A 24338-nucleotide genomic window follows, 5' to 3' on the forward strand; every position below is an offset into this window, starting at 1 on the left:
TAGGAGAATCGCTTGAACCCTGGAGGCAGAGTTGCAGCATAGGTTGCAGTGGCTGAGATCACACCACTACACTCTAGCCCGGGTGAAAGAGCAAGACTCCATCTCAAAAAAAAAAAAAAAAAAAAAAAAAAAAGGATAAGTAGAAGAATTGCAATAAAGTCAGAAGCTGCATGCCACATCGGTGGGAGAATTTCTCCAGAGTATTTACCCATTTACCCAAGATTGGGATTTCTGAGTTATGAGATATTCATATTCCTAATGTTAGTACCATCAAATTGCACTGGCCTCATTCTCACGGAACTAGTACTTGCTTATCATTAAGCTGGAAAACAATATCAAGACTTTCAGGAGTTATTCTCTTACATCTGGAAGAAATTGCAATACCATCGAGAATAAATTAGGGGATAGATTCTTTGCCTTATTATTATTTCTTAAATATGTTTGAGAATTCGTCTAAAAGTCACCTTTAATTGAATATTCTGAGAGACCGAAAGTAGATCTACTACCCGAAGGGGAGAGAGAACACCGAAACTCCTGAATTTCCCTCTGGACTAAATATGTAAATAGAAGTACTTGGGAAAAAAATGAGAAAATGCCATGCACTTTCAAGATAGCATACATATAACTTTATTTTCAATTAGATTGATGTTAAGTACCACCTGTAGAGGAAGCCGTGTGAGAGACAGAAGAAGGCCTTAGACTCAGGCAAAAGTGACAGCAGTCAGACATTGCAGCTGAGACCCTGAATATGGAGGAATGTATGGGAAACATAGATTTCTGTCCCTCCAAAAGTCACTTACAATAGAACACTCCACATAAAATAGAAAAAAAAAAAGTATGTCGAATCTTAATGAAAATAAAAATTCTTTAAAACTTTATAAAGCATAAATTATACATACCATTTCTTGAATAAAGAAATATTTTGTTTCCTCATGTATAGTTTATTGGGTCTAGTTTGCATATTTAGTCATAAATAATGTCTTTTTTTCACTACACCAATATTCTTTCATTGAAAAACATTTATGAGATGTCTTTTACATAATCTTTACTGTTCTAGGTGCAGGGAACACAAAGGTGACAAACATAGTTCCTATTTCTTTATTTCATATATACACACACACACACACACATATATGCAGATAAAGACAAATAGAAATATTTATGAAGACATATATATCTTTAATGGCTTTTATTGAACTCTCGAAACTATGGCAAAGTGATATAACAATGAATTAGTCATGATAAATCTGAAGGTATCATGAAGAGAAAAGCAAATTATTTTATTCTAAATGACCATTAACACTCCTCTATCCTATTTTTATTTCCCAGATGATTCTGAGGTGGAGGAGTCCACTGGGTCATTTCAGGTATCTTCAGCAAAAAGAAAATGCATATCCAGTAGAAATTGGTGAATAGATACTCAATAATCTCTATGATCGTGATCAGACTGGCCCCACAAAATAGACCCAACTGACCACCAAGATCTGCTGTAATAAAACCAGTAAAGATTCAATGTCACTATTTTTCATAAAAAACAAATATTATCAGAAGTTAAATTAGTTGAAGCAAAATATCATCATAACTGAGATGAAGATTGGTTAATTGTATTTTAGCATTTGATATGAATAAGTTAATAGCAATTGGTAATATCAAAGCAATATTCCTACAAATCATCATAAAAAGCAGAGAAGAAAAGCAAACATAAAATCTGATTCCAAACATATAACTCTAAGACTTTGGAGGATATAAAATCTAGGTAAATTCATTAGAGAGAGATTCTAGATAATTACAAACTCATTTCTAGGTGTTAAATGAAGAGCAGAAAAGTGTCATCCAGATGGCACTACTGGATGATGATGTTTTCCAGAAAATTAATTTCTAAGCAAGTTGTGACATCAAGTGTCAAAACTGTATTTCTTTTTATCATTCATAATATTGGTTTTAACCAAAATATATTAACACAACATTGCCTTTTTTGATATTTTTAAATTGATACTTATATTTACTGTTTGTGCTTTTTTATTGTGATAAAATATATAAAACATAAAAACTACCATACTAGCCGGGCGAGGTGGCGGGCGCCTGTAGTCCCAGCTACTCGGGAGGCTGAGGCAGGAGAATGGCGTGAACCCGGGAGGCGGAGCTTGCAGTGAGCTGAGATCCAGTCACTGCACTCCAGCCTGGGCGGCAGAGCAAGACTCCGTCTCAAAAAACAAACAAACAAAAAAAAAAAAAAACAAAAAAACTACCATACTAACCACAGTATACAGTACTGTGGCATTAAGTACGTTCACATTGTTATGCAGCCATTCCATTATCTTTATCTATTTCCAGGATGTTTTCATCTTCCCTAACTGAAACTGTATGCATTAAACTTGAACTCCTCATTCTTCCTCTTCTCGGCCCATGGCAACAACTCTTTTACTTTTCTGTCTCTGAATCTGACTACTCCAGCACCGCTTTCATAAAGGGATTACCATTCTGTTTTTGTAAAGTGCAATAATGAAGTATAGGCTTCTCCAAGAGCTTTGGCGAATTGACATATTTCCTCCATATTCAGGGTCTCAGCTGCAATGTCTGACTGCTGTCACTTTTGCCTGAGTCTAAGGCCTTCTTCTGTCTCTCACACGGCTTCCTCTAAGATGCGGTGAGATCTAGAAAATCAGCCACTATGTTTATTAGGGACTGTGTGGAGAAGGCAAGTGAGCAGGCAGTGGTTGTAAACGAAATGACTAATTTTGTTTTCTCAGGTTCCTCTTTTTAAGCCACTCTGGGATAGAGCCTTGTGTGGAGGTATGCGGTGGCTGACATTTACCCAGGTGTAGGATAGATGAAACATTCTACAAGAGTCACTTGATGAGGGATCTAATGGTAAAGTTTGATGTGAGTGTGAGTGGAGATGAAACACCACCAGCCTTTTCTTTATAAAAGTCCATGTGAGGTTGTACAGTGTTTTCTAGGGAGTGGAAATATGACAGATTTAAATAGCAGCTAAATGACAAGTTTAATTGAGTTCCTGTCCTCCATTGATAAGCTAAACCTTAAATATGAAAGAAAAAACTGACAAAAATTTTTTAAAATAAGGAGCAAATAGGCCAGGCGCGGTGGCTCACGCCTGTAATCCCAGCACTTTGGGAAGCCGAGGCGGGTGGACCACGAGGTGGGCAGATCACGAGGTCAGGAGATCGAGACCATCCTGGCTAACATGGTGACACCCGTCTCCACTAAAAATACAAAAAACTAGCTGGTCGTGGTGGCGGGCGCCTGTAGCCCCAGCTACTCGGGAGGCTGAGGCAGGAGAATGGCGTGAACCCGGGAGGCGGAGCTTGCAGTGAGTCGAGATCTCGCCACTACACTCCAGCCTGGGCGACACAGCGAGACTCTGTATCAATAAATAATAATAATAATAATAATGATAAGGAGCAATTAAGTAACACTTACCAAGTAACTCAGGCACACTCACTGCCTTTTGCTGCTGGGTTATCTTATAGTTTAGGTCACTATAGTTAATTTCAATTTTTACAAGGTTCTCTCTAGGAATAAAAAAAAGACTTAATATAGCTTAAGATTGTCAGCATTACTTTTAATTCCCATCTAATAAAAGTAATATTCATTTTTGTTTTATGCGCTATTTAATGTTAAACTGGGCACAGGATTGTTTTTAATATTAGGCACCATTAGCAGGATGTAGAAGGCATTTTATCATGTTGGTTTTTAAGAAAAAATAATTTTCCCCAATAATTTTTCTGTACCTTATTCCTGAGAAACTAGAAAAAGGCATTAAATGTAAATATCTACTGAATAAAGTATTTACAAACATTTAAATGTGTGTTTGATTTTCATTCAAATCTTGGTTCTGTCTTTTGTTACTTACACGACCTTCAAGAAATCATGTTGTATTTTTTGAGTCATGGTTTCCTCATGAGTAGTCAGGATTTTAGAGTTGTGCTCACAGAGTGGTAGTGAGGTGAAATTAAATTATGTATGTGCAAAATTGACACAGAGCCTGACGTATATTGGGTGTTCGATGAATACTAATTATTAACTATATGTCATTAGTATACTTAGGCAAAGACTCTGTTTTCTTAATGTCTGTTTCAAATCTTTATACGTGACCAGAGTGGCTAAACATCTTTTAAAATGATATTAATAGCTCGTTACATGGTCTTGGAAGCCCTCACTTTCTCTATCTCCAGCCCAGACCCCTACCTTGAACTTCAATAATATATTAAGTTCATTCTTATATTTCTACTTGGATGTCCAACAGATGTTCCAACTTTAGCATGTTCCAAGTCAAATCCTTCACATTTCCCTTATTTATAGTGTAAATTTTCACACTCCATAGCCAGTTCATCAGGAAATCCCATTTTTTTGTGTTACCTTCAAAATATATCTGGACTCCTATGACCTCTCACCCCATTCAAAGCTATCACCTTTGCCCAAGCCTTCATGACCTCTCACCTGGATTTTTGCAATAGCTTGCTAACTGGTCTTTCTGTTTCCAACTTTAATGCACCCCCACTTCAACAAGTATTGTCAGGAAGGACTTTCATGACAATAATCCACAGACCTGAGAACAACGCTCCCTGACCCTGGCTTCCCCAGACTGCTTTTCTGCTGCCACTGCCTCACAGTGCTTTATACCATCCCACAAGACTACATACAGTGATCACCCATTTCCATCCCAGTGGACAGAAGTGCAGCAAGGCAGGATTTTTGTTTGTTGTACACTGAGGTATCCCTAATGCTTAGACTACTCCTGAATCTTAACAAATAATAGGTTGTTCCTTAGCTATATGTAAAATGGACAAATAAGGGAGCAAATTAAAGATGAAAACCAATAAATGAATGGATCAATATTACCCTCTCAGTGTTATAAGCTGAATCTGAAACCAAGCACCTTCTGATTTTAAAATGTCAATAATAATAATAGTATCCATTAAGAATGGATACTATCAGCAGGGTTTCCTAAATTATGTGGTGATCTTTAACACACCTAAGGAACATGGCTGTAAATCACTCTCCTTCATGTTTACAATTTTTGAAATCAATAATTACAAATATACTTAATTCAAAATATATCATTAATATGTTTACTTAATTTCCACTGGTTTAACCCTGAGTAACAGGAGAATGTACTATGTTTAAGTAGATAATCAGGGACTGAAGTAATATTTACAAATGATAAACCAGTTCCCAAAGTAATGGAAATAATAAAGTTGTCTAGGAAGTCCAGAAATTTTAGTAATATTCCAATCTCTTTGGCCTCCATTGTGCTCCTAATTTGCATGTGCACTGATAATATTGTTTAATTTCCCAAGCACAACATTCATAATCATTTCCAAGCATTATCCACCTGCGATTTTGAGAGAAGATAAATTATTCCTCTGCAAAAATATTGTGATATTTGCTCAACTTCTCTCAGGCAGTTGTTTAGTCCAATCGTTTGTGTCTCACTGAATCTGTGCCTCATGGCAATAGTGAAGTTGTTCAAGATTTAACAGGATTTAACTCCAAAAATATTTGTTTGTGTCAGGAGAGGCACAATTATAAAATAAAAACTAAATTTTTTATTCTATCACAAGATAGTTTTTAAAGAGCTTCCAGATGCTTGAACAGGAGTGCTACATTAGAGGAATTAATTAATTTGGCATAAAGGAAATAATTTTATACAATTTTTATTTCAAAATTTGTTAAGTTCAAACAGAACAATTTTAAAAATTCACTTGTTTTACTGATGAGGTTGGCCTAACTTCAGACACAATTTACCCTTATCTTCAACGGTAAACTCCACACTGCCTGCTACGGTGAAGCTAAGCCTCTCAACATTTTGAGGTCCAGCAGCAGCCTCGTGAGGCCCTGGATTGACCATGAAGTAGCATTTATTTCTGTCCCAGGAAGACACACATGCAGCTTCATGAGTAAGTTAGGGGTTGCTTCTTTTAAAATGACTGCTGCTAATATTTCACATTTGCCGTCCTGACAAACTGCATTTCTGTTTTCTGATTTACCACTCTCTGATTTCCAGTACCTTTGCACAAACCAGTTATTTAATTATATGTGTGACTTCTAACTGTCTCTATGTAGGAGCTGAACAATCCCTGAATCCAGCCACCTTTGTTCAGCTGCTCACCTTAGTCTTCCTGGTAATGGCCTCCACTATTTAAAACCATGTAAGGTCCCTACATGTACATTATGTGATAAGATTAATTGGAGAACTATTCATAATTATATGGACAGGAAACAGAAAAATACTGGGTAGAAGAGGGCAGTTCCCTAGCAAAGGCCCACCCTCAGGCCTGGATAAAGTGGCTCTAAATGAGAACAGGCATTTCTGTTTTTGCACCCAAAAAGTTGCCTTTTGGCCTACTACACCCCTTATCCTGCCTCCATATGAAACCCAAACCCCAAGCTCCAGAAGATACCAGCAGACCAGCAGATCAACAAACCAGTGATGGCAAAATGATGCGGCAGAGAAAGAGAGAAGAGGAGGCACATCTGAACACCAAGGGGAATTCAGCCAGGAGTGTAGAGAGAAGAGTCTAGCCATAGGCTGCCTGCTTCCACGCAAAGATCGCAATCCCACTCCATCCCTCCTTCTGGCTCCTGGTCCATCTCAATGAGAGCCACCTCCACTACACAATAAAATCTTGCACTCATCCTTCGAGCCCGTGTGTAATCCGATTCTTCTGGGACACTGGGCAAGAGCTTGGGATACAGAAGGCTGTCACACTGGCCCTTGCCTTTACGATAAGGCAGAGGGTCCATTGAGTTGATTAAACCTCCAGCCATCTGTAGACAGCAAAGCTGAAAGAGCTTTGCAACCCTAGGGTTGCAGGCACCCACCCCTAGACACTATCATGGGACAGGAGCCCAAAGCGCTCCCCTGGCCTCTGCACCTGCCCCTCTGCATGCTCTCCATAGGCGTTTGAGCTGAGAGGACACCGAACAGGCAAGCCACACCCCTTCTGCACATTCTGCAAGGGGAAATCAGAGAACTCTCCTGTTTCAAGAACAATCTGAGTTTTTGGGGGGGAAAAAAGAAAAACACAGCATTCCCTAAGATCCTCTTGTTTCATACATGGCTTTCTTTTCTGATTCACCAGTATGTCTCCAAAATCATGCCTACTTTCTCTGCATATTAAATAATTATGAAACTCAGGAGATTTCCATCAACCAAAAGACACACGAAATGTTCTTCTAAGTCATATTTAAATATATCAGGAACAATATTAAAAGCAAATCAGCTTCCCACATTAAAACAAAATATATAAATAGATGTCTGTGCTGGAGTTGGAAGTGTAAACAAACATAATTGTACATTTTACAGCTGTTTATCATTTTATCTGCTGTTTGGAATCACTCCATTAGCCCTGTTTTGATGAAAATCATTTTTCTTTCTGATCTGTAAAGACCACTTTATTATCTTGGTGTTTACATGGGAATTTTTTTTTTATTTTATTAAAGTAAGTACAAGGCTAACATTGGAATCAAAGCATGCTTTCCAAATTATGTACACATCTATGAAAATGTACCTTAAGTTAGTTAACATATTTTTATTTTAATAGATATAACTACAAACACCAGTATACTATATATATTGCTGCTTCATGTCCTAGTCCTAAAACTACAAAGAAGAAACACAGAGAAATGCTAAAGTTGCTTCCCTGTTAAAAAACAAAGAGTTATTTATGAAGTTTGATTTGTAATTTTTAAGAGGCAGTATGGTATAGCAGAAAGAGGACTAATTTAATTCTCAGTTAATCAGGAAACATGGAATCATGTATCTGGGTTGCAAAGACATGGGGACCAGCATCAAAGTTCTTGGGCATAACTTCTTTCTGGGCCCCTGACTACCTTCACGGAACCATTTCTTAAAATACGATGTCCTTCAGTTTCCTCTTCTGTAAAAATAATATTAATTTCTGTTTCATCTACCTTGTACAGTTATTAGAAGACTCAAAGTGTATAACGTACAGGTAGGAAATTTTCACATTTTAAGGCATCCGTTGTTATCAGTCAACATTATTATTTTCCCCAGTTTGGGCAATAAAGGTTTGATCATGAGCAGATTACTCACACAAGCATCATTTTCCTCTTCACACAATTAAAGTAAGGAGTTGAACGATACGATCTTATCTACTTTTAAAATTCTATGGTTTCATTGTTAGTTCAGTGAAAAAAGCTATTGCCTCCCTTGATTGATCAGAATTTCATTTCCTAAGTCTTTGAGGGTTTTCAATAAAGAAAAAAAAATCGGCCGGGCGCGGTGGCTCAAGCCTGTAATCCCAGCACTTTGGGAGGCCGAGACGGGCGGATCACGAGTTCAGGAGATCGAGACCATCCTGGCTAACACGGTGAAACCCCGTCTCTACTAAAATACAAAAAAAATTAGCCGGGCGAGGTGGCGGGCGCCTGTACTCCCAGCTACTCGGGAGGCTGAGGCAGGAGAATGGCGTGAACCCGGGAGGCGGGGCTTGCAGTGAGCTGAGATCCGGCCATTGCACTCCAGCCTGGGCAACAGAGCTAGACTCCGTCTCAAAAAAAAAAAAAAAAAAAAAAAAATCTGTGTTAATTATCAGTAGTTTAAAAAGCTAGTAAGATTACCTGATGTATTTCCGGCTTTGATTCAACTTCTTGGAAAGATATTTCAAAGCTTTTTGACTTGGAAAAGAGGAATAAGAAATAGTGGCAGGGTATTCTGTTTCTTCACAAGAAACAGGGCAGCTAGAGTTATGTGTTCCCACTGTACATAACTCCTTAAGTTCAATGTGGTCTGAAATGAAAATCAGGACAGGGAATTCAGAGAAGAGAAATATTTCATCATGGGTAGGATAGTTTTATAAAGTTTATCATTTCACTTTCAATGTTAAAAAAAAAGTGGTTACCAACAACAAATGGTGTTTATATGTTACTCTGAATGTAGCAGAGGAGACACAATATAAGGCCTGGAAGTTTTTATCTTTGAATTCATTGAGTCACTGGATTGGGATCTTTACTGGATTTAAGAAATTATTTTCAGGAAGTATCTGGGTCTATTTCTGTAAAATATCAGATATTTGGACAGAAGAAAGATGGAAAGTGTGTGACCCCATGTCACTTTGAGAGGGACAGTCAAACAACCCTGCAAACCAATGTCTCAGGTTTACACTAAACATCTTCAGATTTCTCTCAACATACAGTGGTATGAAATGTGCTCCTGGGTATTTGCAGTCTCTTATTTCTGTTGGCCCGGTCACTTCCAAATCAACCCCCGAGGTTCTCCATTCAGTGTTCTCTCTTGGCTCCTTCAGAGCAACCAGGCTATCCATGCAAACGCATACTGGAAAAAAGTCCCTGCAGCAGGTAGTGTTTGTCTCCAGCTTCCCTTTGGACCACCTCCCAGTGCCCATTCTCACTGCTCCTCATCCAAGCTAGATACTCAGGTTCTTGTTTTTCCTTTGGTTTTGATACTGAAACCCTTTGTTCTCATGAACCAGTTGTTTACCAAGACCTCCCCGTAACTGACAAACTTTAGGTTTGTTTTTCAGACTCTAACTTTGACTTCTCTGGGAGATAACTTTTGCATGCATCTGCTAGTTCTTTAGCATTGCTGGTAAAGACCACCACTCTTCCCCTACACTCACATGCACTCACACAATCCCATACACACATAAGCTCACACACACATACACACACACACACACTTACATACATATACTCTCATGTACATAATACTCTCTCACACACACAAACACACACACTCTTCTGACCCCCTTATCCCACAACAGTCCCTGCTGAACTGCATGCATGGTTTTTTTCTCCAAGCTCTCCCTCCAGCCTCCAACAGGGATAAGGAATCAGAAGAAATCTGGCAATATCATTTCAAGTCTATTGGTTAGTAATATGGCTTTTGCATGTTCAGTCTGTGGTCTACATAAAAAAAGATTCCTTCTGCCTATAGCCATACCTTGAAATATTTTACAACCATTGAAAAGAACCTTTTCAATCTATTCCTGCTATCCTGGAGATATTTCCACAATGGGTTAGAAAAGCAAGTTGTGTAGAAGGGTATATACTGGGATTCTGTTTTCATAAAACAACCCATGACTTCAAGTGATATGGAGATGTGTATGTGGAGAAAGTGATGGTAGGATATACTAAAGTGTTAGCAATTGTTCCAGGTTAAGGTAAAAGCAAAAAAAAAAAAGAGTGGGCTCTTTAATAACAACTTGCCCCCAATAAATATGGCATGTACAGTTATAATTACATTTATGAAAAAATTTTATATGCCATGTACATACAATGAAATGAATGAATGAAAGATTACTCCCAAACAGTGAGAGGAATTCTCAGTAATAAAATTTCTACTTATTTTTACGTGATTTCCTTTCTATTCTGTAGTATTTTAACTATTCACAATAAACATGTTTTATTTGTGGAACAATAAAAAAACAACTAGGAAATTTTGATTATAAAAAAGAACAAAATTTGAAAATTCAGATGTGTCTTAGTATCAGAGGGTTTTTGTTTGTTTGTGTGTACTGCCTGTGTTTCTTAGCTACTATTTAAGAACACTTACAAAAAGATCTTCTCGTATGTACTATATTCTGCTTAATTTCTGGGCTATCCATAGTTTGACTTAATGTCTTGTATTACTTTGAGCAACTTTAATATAAATCCTGAAAACAAAAGTAAATTAAGCACTTACCAAGTACAGGAGAAACACAGTTGAAGTACTTTTGTAGGTCGCATTCTATCCCATTTCCTTAAAAATAATAAGTGTAACATATAGAGACTTTACATTTTGCAAAATAAATGATCTAATGACAAAAATACCTTTCTTACCTACATCTGTCCATCCATTCATCCACCCACCCATTCATCTATATGAGCATTTATTCTTTCATAAGCAAAACTATGGAATCAAGGTAGTATTCAGTGAAAATATGTGTTGGGAGGAAGAATAATGCTTTCGTTTCTTTCCATACCTCTTTCCATCTGTCTACATTATTCTAAAATCTTTAAGTGGGAGTAATAATTTTAAAATGTGAGTAGTTTCCAAATTTAAAATTATGTTCACAGTTGTCATCTCATTTGACGCTGTTCACAATCCTGCGATATGAGAATCTTCATTTTACAGATAAAGAAACTAAGCCTCAGAAAGTGGCTTGCTCAAGACCACACAGTTAGGGGAACTTTGGCACATTCTGTATATCTTCCATCCTGCTCCCTCTATCCATTTACACACACACACACACGCACACACACACACATTCCTGATAGACTGCCATTCCAGAGGTAGGATGGGAGGGGGGCAGGTAAGTACCAATATTTGTTAAGCACCTACTCTAAATTGTCAGATTGTCAGATATGTAGCAAAATCACTATGTATCAGAGCTGGGTTTACTCCTAGGGCTGATTCTAAAGCCTTAGTCGCTTAGCCTTAACACAATATTTGTCTATTGCTATAGTCCATGTGGCTCAGCAGTTAGCCACAATGTTTAGTCAGTAATCTTAAAAATAACCAAACGAGATTGTCCACTTACAATGTGTGGACAATTTGTGGAATGTTTAACTAACTATAAGGAAGTGCTCTTTATGAATAAAATAAAATAAGTTTAAAAAATCTACCTCCAACACTGAGTTAGGAAAAAGCCTCATTTTTCTGAATTATTTCTTGCTCTGGCAATAATATTTCTTCCATTATAAAGAACAATTCAGAAAAAAAAAAAAAACAAAGATGGTAGATGGAACACAAAAAAGAAAACAAAAAGAAAAACAAACAAACAAAAAGAGCAATGAAATTTTGGAAATAACCAATATCTGAAAAGCTATTTTGGAGATTGCTTCCTCAAATTGTTAGTGGAATTACCTCAGTGAATTCATTTAACGTTTAGAATCTTCCATTTATTCATATATCAGTAGACTTAAAGGTATGTGTGAGAATCTAACCAAATAAGATCATATTCCTGAATGCATTTGATATATACCTTAAAGATCATGCAGATATCATTCTTTGTGTTTTATGTAGCACCTTGCCTAGTTTCTGGTCCACATTAGCCAGTAGGCTTTTGTTTAATAATAATAAATTTTAAAATTGTAAACCTTATTCTGCATGAAACAATTCAGACTTCTTTCCAGTAACTTTGCCAGTAAATTAGGAAGGAGAAATCAAAGCCAGAGCCAGCAGTTTTACATAGAACAGCAGTTTTTGGAGGGGCCAGAGATCAATAATCTGGATACTAGAAAGAAGGATGTGATGATTCTGGAAACCTCTGAAAAATAATGAAACCACGTTTGCAAAATTTATATCTCAAACAATGATTACAGTGAAAGAGATTTGACGTAACTGACTCCATCTTGTTTCTAACCTCCAACCTGTCCTTGTTCATTCTTGGGCGTTAGCTGAACTTTGGGAGGAACTTAGTTTTTTATGGTTTAGCTCTGAAACAGACAATAACAGCCCTTTCCCAAAACAAACCCTCTTCCTGCCTGGGGACTAGACTGCCTTTGTAGGGCTAACAAATTAGTCACAAGATTAGAAATTATGTTTAGGAGTCATGCAGCTGGAGGGTGAAAGATTCTAAACCTCCCCAAATTGCTTCTAGTGATAACATTACTATTATAAAAGCTAAGATCAGTGCTTGAGATATGTTGCAGACCCTGCCTCCAATGATCAGCTGGAACCACTCAGATAAAAAATCTGGCCCATCTGGTTTTGTGACCCCTACCCAGGAATTGACTCAGCGCAAAAAGACACCTTCAACTCCATATCATTTCACCTCTGATCTGACCAATCAGAATCCCTGATTCACTGGTTCACTGGTCCCCTTCCCACCAAATTATCCTTAAAACTCTGATCTCAGAATACTCAGGGAGACTGATTTGAGTCATAATAAAACTCCAGCCTCCCGCACGCAGCTCTGCATGAATTAGTTTTTCTCTATTGCAATTCCTTTGTCTTGATAAATCAGTTCTGTCTAGGCAGCAGGCAAAGTGAGCCCGTTGGGCAGTTACAATATTTTGGCAGGTAGATTGTGTTACAATATATCTTTCTAGATATGCTGTGGGAGGGGGATGTAAGAGACCTGAATAAAAATATCTGACATTTATATAGACTGTATTCTGTGCCAGGCACTATTTGAGCCACTTACATACCCCTTTCATTCTTACAGCAACCCTATAAGATGGAATTCTTATCCTCTCCTCCATTTGACAGCAGAGTAGAGAGGTTAGGTCACTTGTTCAAGATCACCTAGGGGAGAAATTGTGGAGCTGGCATGAGCGGCCTAGTTGAGATCTGGCTCTTATTCACCCTGCTCGATTGCTTCCTTGAATGCTTGCCTCTCACCCATGGTTCTGGAAAAGCTGCAAATTGTATGAAAAGGAGGCCCCGGAAGGTAAGTTTACAGTCACAAAGGAAACAACTTTGCAACAGTGAAATCTTCAGGCTTGGTAAGACATATCCATGATCTAATTTTTCTTTCAAAATTAAGAAAAACTTGGTGTGCTGTTTTAGATATTTGAGACCATCAAATTTAAGCCTTTGGGAGTAAGTATTGGGGCCCCACCCTAATAAAACAATTTTCTTTTCCAGAAATCTCTGCTATGATTTTATAATGTAAAACTTGTCAGTCGAAGTTGTACTTGGCAAGTGGATAATTTTCCAGTGTAGAATTTCATAAGAGTGGAAAACAATTCAGTGACATGTTGATTTGCTATGTTTCAAATTAAGTAAATATAAACATAAAATTCAAAGAAATTTAGGACTGAACTTCTGATGACTTTGTCACTAGTTGTCATTTTAGGCTGCAAAGAGAAGGAACAGGCTTAAGAATATAATAATTTTCTGTGAATGGGTTAGCAGCATCTGTAATTACATTTAATAATACTTAATATTCCATTTGTATTTCAATACTGTATTCCTCCCAGACCTTTTGTAACCCTGTAAGAAACACTTAACTGTCTAGTTAAGTAAGGGGGCAGTTAGTCTTTATTTACCAGGAAGAAGAAAAGGCACACATCCACATTGCTTTTTTATGTGCTGGGCTTTGCATTCCTTCAAGCAACCGGAAGTGCTGTAGTTGCTAAAATTCTGCAGCTTGATGTTAGGATTGCATTCTCCCCAAGGGTATTCTTGATGAACTGTCTTAAGATAAGATAAATACTTGGTTCAGGAGATTTATTTACATCAATTTTCCATCAAGAAGCTGATACACATTTTTATTTTACTCTCAGAGCTCTTGGATTTCCAAAACCAAAATTGGTTACATTTGTCTATTTTGCCTACTCTATTGACCTGAAATTCCCTGAAGCTAAGTATAATAGTGATCCTTAAACATATATCCCAAATGTGAATTAACAAAGTCAGACACACTGAGTATTCTAAAAATCGACTCATATAAGGAAAAAAAGATCACTTACGTAAATGTCATATTAGTGTAGTAATCAGCTCACCTACAAAACAGCAGCCAAAATCACATTTTAAAAAGATCCTTTAACAAGCAACTATTATGTGCCAGGCAACATGGTGTTGCAGAACTTTCTCCTTAGTTCAGCTAAAACTGAGCTCTTGTCACATGACCAGGAAACATGAGGCTCACAGACACATAGAAGGGTAAGGAAATGGAATTTATTGGGTAAAAAGGAAAAAAAAATGACTCTCAGCTAAGTGAGAGAGAGTCTTGCTGGTAGGTTTCCCACCTCACAGATTGAATCTGTGGTCACCACACAGATACAGGAGAGGCCAGGCTCCTCCCCACTGCAAACAGTGTAAACTTCCCAAGGCTCCACCCCTTCCTCCCAATGTGCAGGTGGGCATTTTTCAGAAAGAATCAGGTGGGAAAGGGCAGACTTCATCTGAGACAAGCAGTCTAGTTTTTCAGCCTTCAGACTGTTTTAGACTTGAAGGTGGAGTTTCACCAGGGGCCGTTGGCTGTCTCTTGTGTCTATCAATGATAAGTGCTTTCTTTGCAGTACTTCACTTAAACTTCCTTACTATGAAAGGAAAATATTACCCCTGTCCCATTTGTGCAGAAAGGAGATGCAAATTCAGGAAGCTAGTTAAAGAAAGTTACTGAGCAAGTAAGTGGCTGGCAAACAGAAACCTACCAGACCAGCCTGACTCCAAGATTCCTGCTTTTCCCACTAATTTTCTCCTTCCCAGATAGTCTCATTGAAGAATCATGGCTCAGCAACTTAGGTACCTTTTTATACTTAATGACCCTTTCCATTTCTAATGAAATGTAAAGTTACTTTGGATTTGATAGGCTTCCCAGCTTTCACTTATATAGTTACTGTTTCCACTAATCATGTACCTTCAGATAAAGGAAAAGGATCTGAAATGAAATTTTGGAATTTCTAATGGTGTTTTACAGGTATGGGAGAAAGGAATTTCTAGTGAAAAGCATTACTTATGTGTTTGATGCATTCACTACCCCACCTAATTTCCTCAGACTCGATTTCTCTGCAGTATTTACCTTCACTTGGCGGATGGTTACCCTTGTGTGCATTCCCACAGGTGACAACAAGCCTAACCCATCAAACTGTGGCACCGTATTTGGTGAATGGATAGCAAAGATGATCCCAGCATCAACGAAACCAAGGCCTGGGTTATCAGTGAATGTCTCCTGAAACAAAAATATGTTTTTGCCCAAATTGCAAATTGACTATATCAGTTCTATACAAGTTTAGGATTTCGTTTTATCATCTCATGATAGCATTTGACTAATCCTAAATATTTTATGTTATATTTCAACCTCTTTTTGTCTAAAGTGTGTGAAAATTAAACATCTAAGACATACTTTAGTGGTTGAATCTGTGAAAGGAAAATATCTTGGGTCCCTTCAAGCTGGGGTCTACTCAGGGCAGTCCTGAAATAATTGAGGCTTGTCTCATTATTTTTCTTGATTGACATCTGGTAACCACAAAGGGATCCTGAGTGAAGGCAACCTGGCCCGCAGCAGCTAGCCTATCGGTGCTTGGTACCAGCTTGGGCACCTTATAGCCCAAACCAATAGGATGATTGCTGAAGTCCAGGAATTCTTTCCTCCAGGGATCCCTGATCATCCATTGTTTTTCATTTGGGGGTCTGAGGTTCATTCGCTGTTCAAAAAAAAAAAAAAAACTCCTTTTGTTGTGGAAGTTTCCACTCGCTTCCATCAAGGAAAGTGAACCTGTCGGCTTCTGCATCGGCAGAGAGCAGTTTTCAGCTTGGTCCCCATCACTAGGTGAGAAAACTGGTTTGGGATTCTTTCTTGCAAATTCTTTTTAAAGAACTAAAGTTAGCATTAACAACCAGCTGGTATTAATTTCTGCTTAAACTTAGAGCGCTCAGAAATCATATAATTTGTGTTATCATTGTTAGTTTTGCTTAACTGTTTTGTTGTTTGTTTCTGTCTTGTTGGGTTCGTGTATGTGTTTTAGTTCTTCCTCTCATTGGATTTGATCAACTCAGAATCCTCTAACTCATGAGTATGGAATTTTCCACTTCAAAGAAATAGAGCACCTTGCTCCCCTAAGCCTTTTGGGGCATTCTCAGGTGACTGAGAATCACATGGGAGTGTCTGGGAGGAATGCTCCCTAAAATGTGTAGTGGCTCTAAATAAGTATCCCCCTTAGAAGAATATACTTAGGGTCTAATCTCAGGCAGGTGCATAGTAGGAGCCGACCCCTCCTGCATCTTGAGCCCCTGACACACTGTGCTAGGGAGCTGCAACACAAGAGGACCAATCTGGTTCAGGGGGTAACAGCCCTGAAAAGCTAGGTCTGTTAGCAGCACATTTTGGGTCCGATGCACGTCCCAACTTGGTTAAATCCAAAGGGGAACTCTAAATTATGGGGAACAAGGCCTCTGAAGTGGAAAGAAAATAGCAATCGAAAGGGAAAAACAAAAAAAAAGGAAAGATTTTTGATTTTGACTACTAAAGGGGCTTTATTTACATAACAAAGTCACCTTTTTATCAGCCAGACCAAACTGAAAGAGCAATGGCTGTACTTCTGAAATAGCAGCATTTTGTCCTAGCTGAAATATGGTAATGAGATCTAAAAAGAATTTTTTTAAAGGAGCTCAATGGTTCAAAGTCAACTAAATTAAAGGTTAACATCCAAGATGTGTGTGTGTATGTGTGCATGGGTGCATGTTTGTATTTAAAAGACCTTCAGGTTTTTGGGGTTTTTTGTTTTTCTCTCCTAAGACTTTGTCTATTTTTTTGAGCAAAAGTTTTTTTTTTGTTTCTGTTTTTTTTTCCTTCAGTTGACTGAATTCTGTTTTCATCTGACCTTTTGACTAAAATAGTTATTGCAACAGAGGCTTCTCTTGGGTTTTTAAGGAGGAGTGTAATTTAGACACTCAGAAATGTCTTTGTTAAAAAAAAAAAATAAGCGCACTGTAAAAGCATCACATGGTCTAACCTCAAAATAATTCTACCTTTTTTTGGAGACCCAGGATTCAATGTGAGCTCTGCTCAGAGCTTAGAGAGCCAGTTAAAATATAGGTAGTCCCTATCTAAATAAAACTGGTCTCGTTATACAATACTATGGTAGAGTTCTATAAGTTTAGGTTAGATTTGGCTCAAAGAAAATTAAAAGCATCTCCCTCTACCACCAACAGACTTTTTCTCTCTGTACCTTATGATATAAAGTTTGCTATTTTATTGTCAACTGAGTTGTTTCATTTAATAAGCAAATTTAAGGCTATTTAGCTAAAAACTGCCTAGGGTTGCAAAACAGGTTATCAAGAATCTGAAAGTCTAAGATAGGAAAAAAATAATAAAAGGATCTTTATGAATCTATAAAATGTACCTTTATTGGCATACCTAACATGTCTATGTATTTATATGTCATGTACACAGTGTTTCACTACAGAAAATATATAAAAGGGCTCTAATTAATTGGCTTAAAGAAAAATAAAAGTGTTTAAATCAAATATTTTATCAGGAAAAAAGAAAAGAATAGTTGAATTATTTTTCAAGTTTATGTAACTTAAGTAAAATATTTAATAAAAAAAAAAAACCAGCTTTAAAATTACTGGTAAAGTAATATCAGAAATGTCTTAAGAATTGCCAGCATACTTTTTTTGTTTATATTTATTAATCAGGCAATTTCAACTTATCCCTGCCAAACACTATAAAATGTCAAAATTTGGCAGAGAGTTTACAAAACTATAAACCTAGCCCCAAACAGAATGATTGCTGCTTATGCAGTTTTTAATAAATAAGATATTGATATTGGTTTAATGAAAATAGCTGCAGCTTAAATTTTCTAAGATTACCATAACTTCCAATCTTGTAACTTTAGGCAGCCTATTCCACAGGCAGTAAGGAGGTTTGTTGTGGAAAGGACTGCTATTGTCTTTGTTTCAAAGCTAAACAATGAACTAAGTTCCTCCCAAAGTCCAGGAATGAACAAGGACAGCTTGGAGGTTAGAAGCAAGATGCAGTCAGTTAGGTCATATCTTTTTTACTGCCTCAGTTATATTTTTGCAATGGCAGTTTCATAACTTTAAATCATGACTGTTGCAGTTTTCATAAATAATCTAAGTGAACAATTAAAATAAAATAGGTAAGGGATAAATACTTGCAGAAAAGTTATCATAATTTAGAATATAAAGTTATGTTAATTTAATAATAGATATGTCATTATGTGAGTATTTTCCAATAAATATATATTATAGAAAAACAGTCTTGCTAAAAAGAAGTGTGTCCTTTTTAAATAAAGATAAACAAATCTTGTCTAATTTAAAGCTTATCTAAAGGTTATGTATAACACAATTTATAAAGAACAAGGAAACAAAAAGGGATGTAAAGAAAATTATAAAAATAAAGAGGTTTTTTTGTGGTAAGACAGCTTAAAGAGAAATAATATGGTAAATTTAGTCCTAAAATAAAATGACTGGTTGTTTAAGAAAGGAGAGGTGTTCAGGACAAGCCAGAAAGTCCAAGCATGTCATTAATAGTCAGTGGAAGTCACAATAAAGATTTAATTTTTTAAAAAACCAAAAACTTTAATATGATCAGTTGTCACATTATTATTAAGTTTTGGTTTGCTTAAGAAAAACACTGAGATAATTTTTTTTGTAATTAAGGTTATTACATCCATGTATCTTCCTGTATGTGCTTTTATAGTCCTTGTGACATTAAGTTACAGGGCTTTGACTCCAGGGTCTAAAAAGGACACCAAGTCCTACTAAATCTTAAACACTAACAGCAATTAAAGCCTCATCTTCAGGCCCCATAGCAGACTCCAATCAAAATAAAATGCATTCCTGGCCAGCACAGGAACTCACACCTGTAATCCCAGCAGCTAGGGAGGCTGAGCAGGTGGTTCACCTGAGGTCAGGAGTTCCAGACCAGCCTGGCCAACATGGTGAAGCCTCATCTCTACTAAAAACACAAAAAATTAGCTGAGCACGGTGGTGCATGCCTGTAGTCCCAGCTACTTGGGAGGCTGAGGCATGAGAATCACTTGAACCCATTCAGCAGAAGCTGCAGTGAGCCAAGATCATACTACTGCACTCCAGCACTCCAGTTTGGGTGATAGAGTGAAACTCTGTCTCAATAAAAAATAAATAAATAAATAAATAAATAAATAAAATGCATTTTTGAGACATAGGGCCAGAAATTAAAGCCATTCAACTCCTCAAGGCCATGTGCCATTGAGGAAGAAGTGGGCATGTGAGATTGCAATGGGTGACATTAAGAGACAAAATAAGTTCAGTTTCTCTATAAATTAATCATGAACATCAAAGGCACAATGATTCAAGACCAGCATATTGACTCCTGTGTCAGATTAACAAGGTTTTCTTGAAGCATTAACTAACTACTTAATAAAGGTCATAAAGGTTATAAAAGGCTTATGGAAGTTATATTTTATGGTCAAGATTAAATTTTATAGATTGTTTACAAAATTTTGAAAAACAAATTTAATGGCTTCATGCTGTTTTTATTAAGGCTTCTTATTTGGAAAATTAAGTCTCCTCTCTCAAAGAATGAAGCTTTTTTCTTTTTTTAAAAAAAAAATTCTTGAGTTATCACTTTGGTTAAATGAATGACTTTACAATGACCTGTAATCCTATTTCATAATATCAAGTGTTTTAAACTTTTGATATTTGATGATCTTTCTAAAATCAAATAATAAATGTCTTTTTCTGACCTAATTAATCCTTTAAGATATTAGTTTCCCTAAAGTCCAAAAATGACATAATTTGGCTTACTTGGTATAAAAATTACACAGGAAGCATTGTCAAATATGAAATTGTGTTTAGTTTTCATTGGGCTGCATATAAATGTTATTGGTATGTGTTCCAGAATTAATGGAAAGGCCTGTAATTCTGATATGACTTAGTGTACATTATCAATAATAATCATAATCGTTATGCTAAAATTACTGTTTACCACCAAGGTAACAAATTTCCTTGTCAATTGTGTCTTTGACTATGTCTGCTCTAGAAAATTTTTTCATCCAAAGACAATTGTTCACATGTTTTGGTCCTTGTTAGAAGGTGTTTTTATAATCAGCTATAAAACTCTAACAGGTGCCCTTAAATGCAGGTTTCTGATAACTTTGAAGGTTGTAACATCAGAAAAGAGGAAAAACTTTCAGTACTCATGGAGAGCTAAAATGTTCATGAGTATTAAGCAGAACAGGAATGAACTGCATGGACTCAAATAATCTTTTTGACTTTTTACTTAAAATGTTTGCTGATCCTTTGTTTTGTTTTTCAGAGTCTTAAAACTTTTATTTTGAGCTACTGACAGCTTTTAACAATTTAGTATACTCCTATGAACAAAATGTGGAGCACAGTTAATTCTCTCTGCCTGATTTCTCCAGAATTTGGAAACTATTTATGAGTATTCTTAACTTGTGCTGATACAGTTATTTGCATAAGTGCAATAAGAATCTGTTTTCATTTGTAACAGGACACAATTGGGGAAACTGGTTATTTTACCAAGGCTTTTACTGGAATGGTGTGCTTTCCTTTAAGGACTCAAACTTGGCTTATGAAACCAATAATGTCCTTGGAAAAACTGACCTCATATTTTGTGTACAGAGTCTCTGTAGAGGGTTTCTGACCTGTGGTAAGTAAAGAATGTCACTTTCTGACAGGCCCAGGAGCTCCAGGTTTATCTTGCAACCTCAAGTGGAGAGGAAATTCACCCAACTCATAGATACTTGATGGCAAAAATCCATGGCTGGACTCGGCTTTTAAAAAGTCTTATCTGAGATTCCTTCTATGGAACAAATTTCCACCAAAGGCAATTTAAAAGCCTATATAAAAAATAACTATTCTTGCTGAACTGTATACAAATAATTTGGCAAAATAAAATAAAGTAAACTAGTTCTAACATGATTTGTCTTTAGCAAAAATGTGAAACTTTATGTCCTAATTAATCCTTTAATTAGGATTAGAGAAGAGAGAAAAATTATGTTTCCAAAACTATAGTACACCTGTTGTTAGATTCTAGTCTTGCCCAGTGTTTTTCAGTTTTTATTTTTTTCTACAGTTTGGACCAAATAATTTTTTTTTGGCTACAAGCCTTCAAAATAGTGTTTTCAATTTTTTTCTTTTTTTCCCCCATTTTTCCTAATTTGGAGTCCCTGAAAACTAAGCTGTGCTTTCTTAACGTCCTGCAAACTGAAGCCTGTCAACTTAAACTTTAGAAGAAAGTAACAGCAATCTATTTACATACATAGCCACTTTTCATACCTATCTACTGATGTACAGACTTCAAAGTAATGTGGACTATATGAATTTTTCCAGGATTGTTCTTTTGTTTGTTGTTGTTTTTCTCCCTTCCTCCCCCTATTTTCTCTTCATAGAACATGAGACTTTGCAATCTTCTATAAATAAAGTTTTGGGACCTACCCATCTAGTAATAAACCATCCTAACCATGAGAAAATCAGATGAAAACTGAGACCAGAGACTCATGTTCTCCTAAAATGCTTTCTCCTGAAGATTTTTTTTAAATGGAGTGGTGGAATGGGAAAGGAGATTATCTTGGGCCCCTTGAAACTGGGAGCTGCCTCCCATTCTATTCAAAGTTATTCCTTTGCTCACTGAGACAGATGCTTAGTCTGATTGCCTCCTTTGGAAAAGCCAATCAGAAACTCAAAAAAAAAAATGCAACCATTTGTCTCTCACCTACCTATGATCTTGAAGCCTCTTCCCTGCTTCGAGTTGTCCCAACCTTTCTGGATGGAACCAATGTACATCTTAGATATAATTGATATCTCATGTCTTCCTAAAATGTATAAAATCAAGCTGTGCCCTGACTACCTTGGACTACCTCAGGACTTCCTGAGGCTATGTCACTGGTGCGTGTTCTTAGCTTTGGCAAATAAACTTCCTAAAATGATTGAGACTTGTCTCATCATTTTTCTCGATTGACAATCATTGCTCAAGACCTCTATAGGTTTCCATGGATCACATTTCATCTTAGATAGGTGCAGGTAAGTATTTACAATTACTGTTAATGATCTTGTTTCCTCTGGCCTTATCTTCACCTAGTTGCCTTCTAGTTCCTTCCTTCTTGGCTGCTTTCTTTGACTCATTTGCTTAGAAAATCATTTGGCTGGCCGTCTTCATTTTGCAATTAAAATCCCTGCCTTTATGTAAAATTCAAATCAAAAGTGAAGATTTACACTATTTCTTTAACACTAATGTTCTTTTTAATAAATCTTAGGTCAGATGAAGAAATTTAAGACTAAACTTCTGGTGACTTTGTCATTAGTTGTAATTTTAGGCTATAAGGAGAAGGAACAGGCTTAAGAGTATAAAGAATATAGTCTATGAATGAGTCAACTGCATATGTAGTTACATATAATAAGCATACTAAATATTCTATTTGTAATTCAAAAGTCTATTTCTCCTGGCCCTTTTGTAACCCTCTAAGAAACACTTAACTATCTAGTCTGGAGAAATATCTCAATGTTATTTACTTATAGAACATTGCATTGAATTTGTAGATTTTCATTGCATTCTAAAAATATTTGGAAAATTCTAGTTTGTAAAAATTTATAATATAATGTTCGAACTGACCTTATGGCTAATATTTGAATGACTCGAAAGTATTAATCAAATACATTACAACTATAGGTAGGTACATGCATTAAAGTTTTCAATGTTATGTTTGGATATAAAGAAAAATATCTTGAATGGGATACAAAAGGAAGCTATGAAGAGTACATTACTGGAAATTCTTTAAAAGTAGCCAATGGCATGATTCACTTGGATTGGGAGGTGAATGCAGGAACACCAAGTTTGTTTTTCATCTTTGTCATTAATTGTATGATTTTTGGATACTTAATTTATCAGCATTTTAGAATCCTCTTTTATAAAACCATCATAACGAAGTAGAATGCCTTTAAATGTGTAATACTAGGAGTGGTTATGTAAGACAAAAGGTCAGAATTAACTAATCTTGGGTGGGAGCTATACCAGGAAACCTTGAAGAAAACACCACTGCATTTCTTAGGTGTTTGAACATCTGCCTCCCAGAGCTAAACACTTAGAACTTATTAGGTCAATTACAACTTTCCAAAAGCTGGGCTTGGGACAGAATCTATTTACATAATATTCCTTATATAACCAGGATGTTTTCCATCACTTTTCCAGATGTACATCCTATAGTTTGTTAAATGTGTATGTAGAGTTTCTTTCTAAAACATGTTGTCATATTTACAATAACATATTTCTAAAATTATTGTTAAATGCAGAGTTCTCTTAAAATAGCTACATACATTGCAACTTAGAATCTCTGGGTTTCATTATTTTGTGGCATGAACATTCCCTGGAGTCAAAAATTTAAGTCAATAAAAATCTCCAGTTTATGCCTCAAAATTTTGCCGGTTTAATTTCTAAACCAATAGTTATATAAAATCCATAGGAGTCTAGACTAAATTAACAAAAACTGAAATAATATCCAATGTATGGGAGCTATCTGATATGGACCAATAGTCTGATCAAATTTTTGGAACCCCCACCCATTCTTGTTTGTCTTGAACCTGGAGAAAATTCAGTACCTGATTCACACTGAAGAGCAAGCTCAAGCCTCTTCCAGAGACACTCACTTTTCTCTTTGCTTGGATAGTTTCACCATGATTAAAAGTAAAACAATTTCCATATTCAGTGAAGACATGTCCAAAATCCTCCAATATGTAAATGAACCAAAAAAAACATCAATTTGATATTTTTGTCACCTCTGAAGTTTGCTATAACTTCTTTTTAAAAAAGCACAAATATCTAACAAGACTGCAGAAGTATCAGAGAGAATAGTCTGATTTATATGTGTTTTCAATGATAGTTTTTTTTGGCAATATACATTTGTCAACTTGCATGTGATTATTTAAAGGAGAC

The 24338-nt window shown here is 36.3% G+C and overlaps 1 protein-coding gene across 1 annotated transcript in view; it reads right to left on the minus strand.

The window, feature by feature from the left end:
• Positions 1-1164: 1164 nt before the first annotated feature.
• Positions 1165-24338, minus strand: part of ASIC5 (acid sensing ion channel subunit family member 5) — a 36851-nt gene continuing 13677 nt past the window's right edge. The window contains exons 4-10 of the mRNA XM_015450618.3: positions 24005-24130; positions 15462-15611; positions 13984-14131; positions 10691-10747; positions 8608-8776; positions 3442-3533; positions 1165-1487 (exon numbers count right to left, since the gene is read on the minus strand). Coding sequence (XP_015306104.3) covers positions 1297-1487; positions 3442-3533; positions 8608-8776; positions 10691-10747; positions 13984-14131; positions 15462-15611; positions 24005-24130 — 933 coding nt within the window. The 3' untranslated portion in view covers positions 1165-1296. The remainder of the gene's footprint in view (positions 1488-3441; positions 3534-8607; positions 8777-10690; positions 10748-13983; positions 14132-15461; positions 15612-24004; positions 24131-24338) is intronic.

Source organism: Macaca fascicularis, chromosome 5 (assembly GCF_037993035.2).
Source record: "Macaca fascicularis isolate 582-1 chromosome 5, T2T-MFA8v1.1".
NCBI classification, from domain to species: Eukaryota; Metazoa; Chordata; class Mammalia; order Primates; family Cercopithecidae; genus Macaca; species Macaca fascicularis.